Source organism: Lepisma saccharinum, chromosome 3, assembly GCF_977018435.1.
Source record: "Lepisma saccharinum chromosome 3, izLepSacc3.1, whole genome shotgun sequence".
NCBI lineage: Eukaryota > Metazoa > Arthropoda > Insecta > Zygentoma > Lepismatidae > Lepisma > Lepisma saccharinum.
Genome location: NC_139231.1, coordinates 66,177,188 through 66,191,125, shown reverse-complemented (window position 1 = coordinate 66,191,125; position 13,938 = coordinate 66,177,188). Strand labels below are relative to the sequence as shown.

General features: G+C 37.4%; 1 protein-coding gene across 1 annotated transcript; it reads right to left on the bottom strand.

Moving 5' to 3' along the window:
• Positions 1–3,926: 3,926 nt before the first annotated feature.
• LOC145985562 (uncharacterized) lies at positions 3,927–13,716 on the bottom strand. Its single transcript, XM_083119632.1, has 4 exons — positions 13,665–13,716; positions 11,109–11,176; positions 4,403–4,558; positions 3,927–4,355 (listed from the first exon to the last, which is right to left on the bottom strand). Exons 1-4 carry the CDS (start codon positions 13,714–13,716, stop codon positions 3,927–3,929), a joined length of 705 nt encoding a protein of 234 aa, XP_082975758.1.
• Positions 13,717–13,938: the final 222 nt, after the last annotated feature.

Sequence of the window (13,938 nt, the reverse complement as noted above, 5' to 3'; positions counted from 1 at the left end):
TGAATTGTGCCAAGATATATTGGAGTCTATTCACATCCCTACGGAACTAGGAAGAAAGTCCACGTAGAGATTGGAAAGTTCTGTTCCGACAAAATCGGGATGTATAGTAAATGAAAATACAAAGTGCTACCTTGTGCTTTGCACCAAGAGTTAAGGCAACACGCTTTCTTGTTCAGGCCGAAAGTGGGGGGAGGGGGATGATGTGATTAGCACCACGCCCCTGAGTTTCCTCCAGGTACCCACTTTATACGACGCTGGGTGGGCACCAGAGCCGCTTGAACAGGTGGACAAAATCCAGACTCTCCCCCGTCGGTGATCGAATCCAGATCTCTTGCATGGTAATAAAACGCCCTAACGACTGAGCTACTGCGGCACATACGAATAGTATAGTAGCCTATCTAATTAAGGCAAGAATTATATTAGCGTTTCGTTCAACGTTTTTATGCTAATCATTTTCGGGCATATAACGTGTAGCTCTTGTCAGTTTTGCGACCTGGCTTGAGAAAAGGCGATTTTCTGACGAACAACATTCCACCTGACAAGTCACGTTACTTTCCTACATTTCCTGTGTCTGTTGGCTATTGCGTGATAGACGAGTTGCTCTTGAGACAGACAGAATCATCCGATCACCTAAACGTGCAATGTGTGTTGCCTATCCTTCCGGCATTATTTACTGCCATTGAAGTCTTATGGGGAAAAACTTCTTTCCACCACTGTACAGTCACCTCCAATAAAAATGGTACACCTAGATCCTGAAACGCCCGTTTTCCTGTAAGGCGTTAAGTGTGTTGCCTAACTCAACGGTGATAAGTGAATTTTAATAGCCAGTTTTCGATGGCAACTTCTATCACTGCCATAGAGTTGTAATATGTACACACACACACACACACACACACACACACACACACACACACACACACACACACACACTACAGCAAAGAGCCGTAAGTGAAAAGTTCATTGAAATTACGGAAGGGAAAACAATGTCCATATAATATAAATTAATACGAGTCTCATTATATAACAAGAAAGGAGTCCAAACTGTTCATCTCCTTGCTATTTTCTCACTCTCTTTGCCTTGAATATGACTCATCACTTTTTACTTTTTGGAGCAGTACCTTGACGCCAAGTGCAAATTCCTCACATGATCGGAGAATGATACTGAAGATGTTAGTACGTAGGTTGTGTAGCACGCATAGGAAATATTATAGAAGACTTGTTGGGAAACCTGATGGTAAGAGGCCTGTGGGAAGATTACGTGTGTCGAGGGCACGTGTATTTGGAGCACGGTATTTGGAGCGCACACAGAAGAGAAGCCGTTTATCGAGTGCACGTGAAGGTCACATGACTGAGTCACCCTAGCGTATCCAAGGTGTTTGGAAGTGACAGTGGGAGAAAGTGACAGACTAATACAAGCCATTCTACAAAAATATGCTGAAACTGACGTCCTGCTTCGCTACCTGAGAGCTCTATCGTTGAGACGAGGCTATTGCCGATTTAAAATATATTATTGCGAGAAGTTTTTACGAAGCTGACTGCTGAATTAAAAAGTATTAATTCTAAAGAATCTGATGAAGTCGTTGCTAATAGACAACAACCTTGAAACCACCATTGTGTATTCGATTGCACATGGTCCAGTCCCAAGTCTGGGAAAAAAATGTGAGGGAAGGTTGACATTTAATCATAAAGGTAGAAAAATATGTGTGCGCCCGATATACGGTCGTTTAAAGATCATTCAGGAAATGTGCGCTTGATGTACGAAATTTCCTTTTTGCGTTCGATGTACGTGCACTCATCGCACGACACCTGTGTGAAGGCGAAGACGACGATGGAAAGACCACGTAAAGATGGACCTGAGGAAAATTGGTAAGAATGGTCAAGAGTGCATTGATTTTGCCCAGGTTAGGGGCAAATGGAAGATATACAGGGTGTGACAATGAATCCGGCGACTTTGCAACACTGGATATGACTAGTCATTGCGTCAGAAGTAACACGCGACTACCACCACATTGCAGCCCATGCTTTACCATTCGTTTATGGCCGGCACCTGTGGCGCAGTGGTTACCACATCGCGCTACGACACCAGGGGTCCTGGGTTGGAATAGGGCATGGATGTTCGTAAGTGTCCACTCATCAATTTCATCATATCATCACTCATCCCCATCTTCGCAAATTAGGCATAAAGTGGCTCAAAAGGCGAAGTAGAATAAAGCAAATCAAATCAAATCAAATCAAAACCATTCGTTTATGATGGGAACGGGGCACAGCTCGCATTCGCTGTAAAACCATATTATACGTGTCCGCGCGGAGCTGTCCTGTTAACGGATAGTTCATGGAGCGAACAGGGCATGGAGCGGACACAACTTGAATGACATATTATCTAGTGAACTAATCAGTTAGAAAATCTAAACCTCCCGCCCCCACGCGCTGCTGGCAGGCAGCAACCACCAGTTCATGGAGCGGACACATGATCATCGACCTCCCCCCCCCCCCACCGCTGGAATTTGTGTTAGTAAAGGGTGGATGGATTTGTATTTAAGTCCACTTTGTGCCAAATAAAACTTTTACATAACCTTACAATGAAGTGCGAAAAGGTCTATACTTAGTGCCGGCCGGGACTTCGTGCCTTCTTCACATTCTGGCACCTCATTATTCTGAACTTGAGCCCAGTGGCGTCGCTAGGCCATCTGCAACCAGATACATGACTTACTACTATTGTAAATATTTTTAATGTTTGAAAATAGGAAAGTGATAAATAAGACAATAATATATAACAAGCATAAGGAATTAAAACTAACATAGACTTAATGCATTAATTTTTATGAAAACAGATGGATATTCTTTTCCTGTTTTTCTAATGCTGTTGAACTATGTCTTTATGTATCAGCTGTACTCTGCGGTTCGAATTTCTTGCAAAATTATCAATCCACACACAATTCATGACACTCTTCCTTTTCTATTGCAAGTGAGGAATGTCTGTCTTGGCCCATACTATTACGCAAAAATATATTCATGCTCTTCAAACAGCTAAAACTCCTCTCACACGATGCTGATGTCACAGGAATTGTCACTGCAATTTGCAACATTCTGCATAAGTTCGGAAACATGTCTTTTGGAATGGCGTTCATTAAATGTACTATGGATGTGATGGTGTATGTCAAGTTCTTTAGGTAATTTTTTGCAACCATGATTTCAGCGATCGGCACTGTAATTGAAAATAGTCACAAAAACCACTAAAGAATTGAGGGTTCAAAAACAATTTTTTTCTCAGCAAAGCTGTACTACATTCCAGCAGAACGTTCTGGGAGTCTGGAGAAAGATACATGGCATTCTTTGGCATAACGTTTTGAAATGTTACACTAAAATCAGTATCAAACTTCCCTAATGTCTTCAGAATTTCACGCATATTTCCTTGATTGAAATTTCTTCACTTTCATCATGGCCTCTTTGTGCTATGTACTGCCTACCTGTGAGCAATAACACTTCAACAACGCGATGAAGATAAGAACGGCGTTTTTTTTATTTCATTCACACTGGCATTTGTCAAACGATTAACTACTGTCCCCAACGAAACGATTCTTTCCCAGAATATGTATCTAGAGGTATGTTCCTGTATTAACAATTGTTCAAATATGTTTTCTCGAAATACTGAATGCAATAATAGCTAAAAATGGGGGGGGGGGCTTATCGAGGGATTGGGGGTCTGAAGCCCCCCCCAAAAAGGGCCTAGCGACGCCACTGGATGAGCCTGTCGTAGTGCCTCGCACCAGAAATGCAACAGGGGGTCCAAAGATCCACGGATGTGATAGACCCGCACGGATAACCGTAATCGGTCTTCAAATTGGAGGCCTAGTCCCATCAGCAGCATTAATTTGCTTCGTCAAACACGTACATTTTGTGCTACGTCAAAAGTTCTTTACATGCTATCAATCCAGTTTCGGAACGAGGACATCGTCTTCAGAATTTATTTTGTAGTTCCATCCCTCGAGCGAGTTGTTGGTTCTGTGGCGCCGCTGGTAACAACTCCACACATCTATCGGCACAAATTGGTTTTCGAGCCACTGCTCCACGAAGTAATTGAAAAATTTCATTAATTTTTCGTCTGCTGGAGCCTGTCCGTAGACATGAAGCCACCCTTCCTCTACGTCGGCCGGTTTCAGAAAAGCGAGTGCTGCGCACATAAGGACAGAAAGTCTGATGCCCTCGCTTTCTTTGTACAGAGAGCTCAGACCAACTTCCTGTACCTTCCGCCAGAGGCTTTGCGACATGTGGAAGAAACAACCATGTAACTTCACCGCCGGAAACACCTCCCTCAAAGCTGCAATAGCAGACGCTTTGGAGTCTATGGTCACATTCTGAGGGTTCCAACCTTGTACCGCAGGTAGGATTGTCCGAAACAAACGTATACATATGTTTCCTTCTTCTTGTCTTTCAGTAAAGCAAAGACTACCGGCGCTATGTTGGACTCTGCTTCCGTGCTCCCCAAGTCCGCGTGTATCGTGTATAGCTGTGCAAACTGCTTGCTACAGCTTTTAAAAGTTCCGTCTATGAAAAGGGTCTTTTGCTGTTCCAAACTCTCCTTCCCTTTGGCTCCTGCGAAAATCAACATTCTGTCATGCCGATCTTCATCACACAAAAGAAAGCTGCTTCCGTCCGACATCTTCATCAATTCTTCATAAAGAACAATTTCCAGTTCTTTCTGAACTCTTTGCGCCTTATTTCTATTTGCGTACAGGGAACTCTTCACGTCAGAAAATTTTGGAACACGTGTGACAAAATTCGTAAATTGTATCATCCTTGGTCTTCATCGTACCTTTGCATTTCGTCTATTTCTCATTGACACAAAGCCACCTTACAACAGCAGATTTGTTTGCGCGAAATTTCCGGTACGAGTATCCGTTAAACATTGTACACGGTTTTTCTTTCCTGGTCTCTACGATCTCCACATTCTTAAATTTCGGAACTTACTTAACAGGAACGAACAGCTAGGTTAATCGCAAAAAAATGAAATAAGCTCACAGGAGACAGGACAGGACGTGTGAAGCTTCCCGGGGGGCAGGGTAGGTCAATGAACACGTGTCCGCTCCATGAACTGGTTGCTGCCTGCCAGCAGCGCGTCGGGGCGGCAGGTTTAGATTTTCTAACTGATTAGTTCGCTACATAACATGCCAATCAAGTTGGTGTCCGCTCCATGCCCTGTTCGCTCCATGAACTGTTCGCTAACAGGAGGACACGGTATCTAGGCGTGTATCTAGGAAACAGAGGTATTTGAAAACAAGTGTCTTCCAACCACCACCCCCAAATGCCCTCAATGAACTTAAGGTTCAAATAAATTCCTGTGGCATGCTGCGTAATGTGATGTGTAACCTACCCCCAAAAGACTGAGAGAGAGTTGGGAACGAAATGGAGGTCATCGTAGTAATCAAAATTTAAGATTTGTATTTTATTTTCGTATTCTTCTTCAATTAATAAAATAAGTTAATTTTGTCTTAATCATGTAGGTTTTTCCTGTATTTATCATTGTGTGTGTTAAGTGTGGAGTACATAAAATCATCCGATTCATTGCTGCACTCTGTATGTTGCTGCCTCAATAAATCCTCGGATACAGGACTTTACATATTATGGGATAACAGTTGCTGTAATTGCATTCATTTTTATAAATTTGAGAGTTTGGGCATAAGTTATTAACTCCCTACAAAAATGATATTGAATAAATTGAAAAAATCTGCATAAATGTACACGAAAATGCTATTAAAAATTTCTTATCGATATGATGTGAACATAAGATATATTGGTAAAATGAGAAATTGCAAAGAAGCTGATCAAAAACGTGAAAAATTACAAAGTTGATGGAAAACATATTTCCTACAATTAAACTTCCCCTACTCAAATAAAACAACTCCAAAAATTTGCTCTTCTTGAATCAAATGTACGTAAGACATTCATTCTGCCATCTGCTGACCTAAAGTAAAACTAAGCCTCTGTCAAACACGAGCGGCTAGCGACTGCCTAAGCAACTTAGAAATACATGCACCTGACCTACCTAAACTATCAACGTATGCATATGATAGCTTAATTAAATAAAATAAAACTTAACTTGCCTAACCTATTTACATACTTATTTCTGTTATTACTCGTACATGCCTAAGTGGCTAGATTAGGGAGGTCAGGTTTCGTGCTGCTAGCATGTATTACTAAGTTGCTAAGGCTGTCGCTAGCCGCTCGTCTGCTAAACTCACAGGTTCATGGAAAGTTTCCTAATTGATAAAGTAGCCACTTTTGGTAAATATATCCGTGTCCTATGTAATTGCATTCCTCACTGACGTATGCTGAGGGGAACTGATGGTGCTACGGCCCCTCCCGAAATTTTGATAATATCCAGGTTTTCAAGTGAAAGCAGGAAAGAACTCGGAAAAAGGCAAAGTGGTAAATGCAAAATCCCTTTAAATGACCCCTGATTATCATTTTTGAATTTGAACAACTTTTAGAACGAAGGTGAAAAATGGTAATTTACGAAATCTTTTATTGCAGCTATGTAATATCTAACTTCGTAATACCACCACCTCCGATTAAAAATCCTGGATACACTAATGGTGTTCATTATTTCTAAGTACACAATTCTTCCTTTTTCGTTTGCGTTGTACCTTATGTTATGTCCACTGTGCAAATTACTTTAAGCTTTTTGCTTTGGAGGGGTGGGGGATGCTCACTCAGTGGCGTATTTGTGATTTCATTTCGGGAGTTAGGTTTTTTTGGATATGCAAATTTGTGTACCATGTTACCAGTCAGTAAACTAACTATTGCCTTGCGGTTCTAAGTACCCTAGAACATTGATTCTAACCTAGATCATTAAACCTTATGATAATAATTACAGGCAACTTAGAAACAGTGTATTTATATTCTAAGAAAACCCAAGCTCATACACAAAAAGAGCTATCGATTTAGGAACACCGAAGACTTTACCAAATTTATATTGTCAAGTTCAAACTTAACGTTACCTAACCTACCTAAAAGTCTCTTGTGAACACTTTAATGCCTGTAAAATATAAGCACAGTGCCATGTGGAAAACGGCCTGTTGTCTCTGCTAAGTGAGGTAGGTCAGTTGCACAAAGATGTCCTTTTATTCAAAAGTGATATATACTACTATAAAATGCATTGTTGTACATGGTAAACTGGCAGCTATGGCCAATGTAATAGTCTGTGCATAGTGACTATGATGCACCTTGTTTATGTATCCTGATGTATTTTTGAAGTGTTTAAAAAATGTATTCCACCTTGTTATAAGTTTGAACATACTTATTCATCAAGGTACCTTTATTAGGTATGCCATTCCCGAGGTTCCGAGATTTATTCCCATGATTCTGTGCGCGCTATGATGTCATTAAGAGGACAGATTCGAACTTACTTCGTTAGCGTTTACGGAAGCTTGCCATAAATGGATCCATTTTTATGTGTACGTGCCTTTTCTTGAAGTGCCCGTATAATGAGTACAAATCACCTTGTCTGTTCTGTTGCCACGTGCAAAAATAATGGAAGGAAATCGTCTGGAATAAAATACCATTGCTTCCCAAAAACTAAGTTGCTGCAGCAGGAATGAGTGAATCGTTGCAAACGAAGAGAGAAGTTTAATGTTAACAATTCACGTGTATGTTCGGTTCACTTTTTACCTGAAGATTACAAAAGAGACCTGAAAAATGAATTATTAGGATTGCCTTTGAAAAAAGAACTTCGAGCCGAAGCAGTTCCAAGTGCTAGTGTCGTAGAGGCTTGAGCATTTTACATTATACTCAGTAAATAACTGTTCTACTTCACAGCAAATTATGAAATAACAATAATGTATATAGTTCAAAATCACAACACTGTTCTCTGATGAGTATACTTATTATTTGCACTGAATAAATACATTAATTATGCACCAATTACTATGATTCGAACTATATGCAAAAACGTTCTTGTTATCTCTTTCAATTGTTTCTTACAACTGGTTGCTACGCAACAAAACAGTATGCTATGACATTTCTTTCTTTTTCTTTTACACAAGAAGTGATTATATATTTTACAATTTGCAAACAGTCACAACATTCTCCCTCCTTCGGAGAAAAATTTTAGAACATCGGTTTTAAAATTTTTAGATAACATGAAAAACTACAAAGAAAACAAACTTTCTCATGACATACATATTGTCATTAATTAACACAGAAAATATTTAAAACATATCATAATTATTTAAAACATATTAACATTTCTTATTAAAAGGTTGTTGAGATCTTTTGAAATTACTTAAGTTTACATAATTCGTCCTTTCTTTCCTGACTACAATTAAATTTCTTTAAATTGGATACATTATGTGTTTGTACAGTTCTCTTTCCATCCAACGATAACAATTCACAACAGTTACCATTAATTTCTTTAACTAAATATGGACCAAGCCACAAGTCCATAAATTTGTGTATTCGTTTACACTCAGCACTGCTTTGTCCATGGTTTTTGACTAATACTATATCATTTGTCTCTATCCTTGTGTATCTATCACTAGTTTCCTTAGGCTTGATTTTATATTTTTCCTTCAAACGAGATTTGGCAATTAAACATTTATATTTCCAAGGAACTGCTTTCAATGTCTCAGGCCAATCAATTTGATTTAAAACAGGATCTCTTATTTCATGATGCAAGAATAATTCATTTGGAGTGTATCCCGTTACTTCAGATACGGAGTTATTTAATAGTCCTAAAACAAAACTTAAATATTTTGACCAATGTTCATGATTTTTGCTTATGTAGAGTCTTAATAATCTAATTAACTCCTTGTTGTATCGTTCAATAGGATTGGCAAACGGAGAATAAACTGAAGTTGTGATATGCCTTATTTTAAATTCTTCCACAAAGTTTTCCATTCTTGTGACTTGAATTGCGAACCATTATCAGACAGTAGACTATTACATACAGGATAATGATAAAAATATTGCAGTTTAAATTTATTAATTACTTCTCTAGATGTTGCTTTCCTTAAAGGATATGCCATAAGAAACTTAGACATTACATCTATTACAGTCAATATAAATGTGTAACCTTGAGATTTTGGAAGTGGTCCTATCAAATCAACTGAAATCAAATAATGTGGACTGGTAGAATAAACGTGTAAATCATCCTTTTCATTTTTCAAAACGGCTTGTTTAGTTCTGGCGCAAGTTAAACAATTATTCAAATACTGTTTAATACTGCAGTTCATCTTTGGCCAATAATATAATTTCTTACATTTACTGAAAACCTTTCTATATCCAAAATGTCCTTGCATATGATGAAGTTTATGTAAGATTTTCGGTATTAATGAAACTGGCACAACTAATCTCCAATTATCTTCAGAAACACATTTTAAAAATAAAATGCTATCTTGGAAAGCATACTGAGTCTTACAAGACTTGGAAAGATTTCCGTTCTCTATCTTCTGAATTAAAGCACTACAATATGCGTCACGATGTTGAGACTCCTTCCAGAATTCCAAAGTATCTTCTTCAATAATATCCCATTTTAAGTTATTAATAAACAACTCAGATAAAGAAATATTTCCTGTAGTAGTATCGGGATATCGACTTAATGTGTCAGCCGCTTGATTGTTTACTCCAGAAACATGGTGGATATCATAATCAAAACCTTGCAGTTTTAAACACCATCTATTTAAACGTGGATTTAAAGTTCTTGCTGACTCCAGCCAAGAAAGAGATTTATGATCTGTGAACAAATTAATTTTAGTTCCGGCTACATAAATATAAAATTTCTCAAAAGCAAAAATAATTGCTAAACATTCGATTTCATGTGTACTGTAAGACAACTCATTACCACGAAGAACTCTACTTGCATATTGAATAATCCTGGGATTATCTTCTGGTGTCTCTCCATTTTGCCATAAAACACCTCCAATACCTTTCTTTGAACCATCTACATTTATGTTAAAAGGTTTAGAAAAATTTGGCTGTGCTAAAGCTTCTGGAGATATAACCAAATCACGTAACCTTTCAAAAGCTTCTACATGCACTTCCTTCCACGTCCAGAGAATATTCGACTTTAGAAGTTCATAAAGCGGATGGGCAACTTCTGCAAATTTATTCACGAATTTTCTTCTCCAGTTAACTAAACCCAAGAATTTGCGAAGTGACCTTTTGTTATTTGGTGTTGGAAAATTTATTATAGCAGAATTCTTGCTACTATCTACCTTAATTTAATTTCCAGAAACAATATGTCCAAGGAAAGCAATTTCTTTAGAAGCAAATTTGCACTTTGAAAACTTGATGGACATATTAACATCTTTCAATTTTTGCAGAACAGCTTCCAGGTGTGTTAAATGCTCCTGCCAAGTTTTACTAAAGATCAAGAGATCATCTAAATAGCAAAGTACAAAGTTGTTGAATTCTCTCGTGAAAATTTTGTTCATCCTGTCTTGAAAAATGGACACAGCAGATCGTATGCCGAAGGGAAGATATCGAAATAAATATTGTCTACCACGATATGAGAAAGCAGTATAAAGATGTGATTCTGGAGTTAATGGGATCTGGAAATAGCCACACGATAAATCAATAGAAGAGAAATATTTTGATCCCAAAAATCGTTGTAACATTTCATGAATTGGTTCAACTCTAACTTGAGGACTGATGACATGCTTATTCAAATTTCTAAAATCCACTACTGGTCTCCATAAACCACCTTGTTTTGGCACAATGTGTAGAGGATTTAAATATGGGGAAGATTCTTGATATATGATACCCCAACTTTCCCATTTGGCGAGTTCTTCTTCTAAATTCTTTCTCCTAGAAATTGGTATAGGATAAGGTGCCGTGGCAATAGGTACGTCACTGTCTAACTGTATATTATATGGTTCTACCTTGGCATGTCTTGGTTTGTCAGAAAATTGTTCGTGATAATTCCATAAGAGTGAAAATAAATCACGTTTCTGTGAGTCACCGATATCTTCAATTGCAAATACTTTCTCGTGAATATCCCTCTGTGAAGGCATATAATTTGTTTCAATATCTAACATATGTACATATTTCAACATTCTACATGACTGGAATTTATTCTCAGTTATGTCAGTATCGTGCTTGACATCAGATACAAGCTTGTCAGATTCAACACTTATCGTACTAGAATTCTTATTATCTAATGTTGTACACACTTGCTTTCCTGATGAAGTTATTAAACTTATATTCTGATTCCTAAAATCCACAATTGCCTTGTACTTTCGTAAGAAAGGAACACCTAAAATAATGTCTGCATTAAGTTCTTTTAAAATGAAAAATTCCATTGGAAAGTATTCGCAGTCAATCTGAATATTTATCGTCTTACAACCGACAATTTTGCACTTTTTATTTCCAGCAAATCCACATAATCTAATGTCATCCACCTTGTCCAACGTAAGATTACCAATACATGATGATATCTTGCACCAAACCTCATAATTCATAACATTTGCTTGGCTACCACAATCTATTATACAAATGATAGGCAATTGACATATAATTCCATGTACAATTGGAACTTCTGTTAAAGGTACAGGAATATCTTCATCGTTAATAACCCAGTCTGGTTCTTCCTCAAACCATTCTAACAAAAAATTAATTTTCAAGTTACTTAATGCATTTTCATTGGAAAATTGCATAGCATCACAAACATTATATAAATCATTTGACTCTTCCTTGTGCCTCTTGTAGGTGGTGCAGAGGGAAAGAGGCTCTTCCGACTGCCACTTTAATTTAAAGTAGATTGCCTTTCCAACTGCTGTTGCCTAGCATCATTAAATTGTAAAGACTGAACACCAGAAGTTGGATTTTGAGTCAAATTAGGATTTACACCAGTATTAGATGTACTCGTCATTATATTACTTTGCATATTGCTGGGCTGATTCCTCATTGTATCACTCACCACTGGCACATCTCGATTTTGTGGTGGACAATTTTCATAAACAGAGGGAAACAAAGATCTGTTATTATTATAGTAACCATTCCTAGAAAATCTGTAATTAGGCTGCCTAAAATGAAGACCATTATCTTGTCTGGAATTCTCATTCGGGATATTTCTATTATTATTACGGTAAAACCTGCCAGTATTGTAAAAATTCCGAGGAAACATCTGATTTCTATTCCGTCGGAAATTTCCAAAATTAGTAGCATTACTTTCATTATATCTTGAACTCATAGATTGGTTTACATTGTCTGAACTATTTCCAACAGAGGCACCCAAATTATCAGAAGGCAGAGTTTGAGTAGAAGAAGAACTAGTACTTCTTGCTTGTCGAATATTTACTTGTCGTACATTTAATCTTTGATGTTCATTCTTCTTAAGACCTTTGTTAGACTTGTCGCAATCTAAATCTTCAGGTAAATGCATAAGTCCTTTCCTACTAGTTCTAATAACATCTAATTTACAAAGCATATTTGTAAGCTGATCCATCGTCTGAACACTATGACACGCGATATTGTTAGCAACATTATCAGGCAACTGGCTCATTATCAATTGTATAACATCAACATCATTCGGATTGTTCACTAAATTACAATATGTGGAATGTGTTTTTAGTGCAAAGGTTTCTAAACTACCATGTGCATTTTGGTCGTATTTTTGATTCCTTAAAACAGCTAACTGTGACTGTAACATTTCAGGCGAAGCAAACTGTTGAATAAACTTACTTTCGAAATCAGTGTAAGAACAGAAATATCTTTTGTGTGTTCTAAACCAATAAGCTGCTCGATTTGTAAAACAATTCTGAATGCTCTGCAATCGTTTATCAGCAGGCACTCCTATCAGATCTAATGTTGAGTTTAATTGTTCCAAGTATTCTCTTGCAGATTGCTTTTCAACTCGATCTGAGAACTTTGGTAATAAAGACAATTCATTTAACTTCAAATGTCTATCTTTCCTCATGTACAAGGGCAAAGAATCAGAGTTCGGTCTTGCATTACAATCTTCTTGAAAATTATATGCACCATTACAATTTTCTATTCCATTCACAAATGCACTATCATGAATGTTTGGTGACTGTTGATTACCAGCAAAATATGTGCAAGGGTAAGAACGATTAAACAGTTTCCTTCTAGACTCATCGTTATCATTATGAGAATTAAATGCTCTCTGTGTATTATTCATTCTTGAAGCTGTGTTATCAGACCTGTCTGGATGAATTTGAGTATAATTAGTAGAACCGGAACACCAAGTGCAAGGATAGTTTGTGTAATTCAAATTACAATATCCTCCATAACTGCGGAAGTCCTCTGGCCTACCTAACATATTTGATGTTGTTTCAGGAAATGCGTTATTCGAGGAAACATCAATGTTATTCTCAGTTTCTACTCTGTGTTTAAAATACAGCTAGATCTATTCATACAAGAGCAATTAGAATTTTCTTGCGTCTTTCTAGCATTATGTAAACTAGATTGTTTGCGATTTTGCTTGCAACTTACATGCTTAAGATGTGGTTCCCTTACATAAAACGTCTTTACTTTAGTAGTATCCGCAGAGTTAATAGAACTTCCATCTGAATCACTCAAACCAGAATCATGATTATGACCAGTTCCAGAATGATGCCTTACATTTAATCTTCTCGATTGGCGATTTGCAACATTATCAATACCATGAACTTGAGTGTTCGTATTAGAATATTTGTTATGAGAAGTACCTGTAACAGTACAATCAGCACCACCATAATTTACATTAACTGGTTTCTGCATATTATTCTCAATGACATCAACACGCAATGCAAGCTGTTTCAAATTATTATCGTACTGATTAACAATTTCGAAACACTGTGAAACCTTGGAATCGAATGTTTCAACTTGCGAACAACAATCATCAAATCCACATTTGAGTTTACCTATATCGTCTTTTGCACCTTGCAAAGAACCTTCAATTTCATTTATTTGTTTCTCACGAAGATCTTGTATACTAAGAAT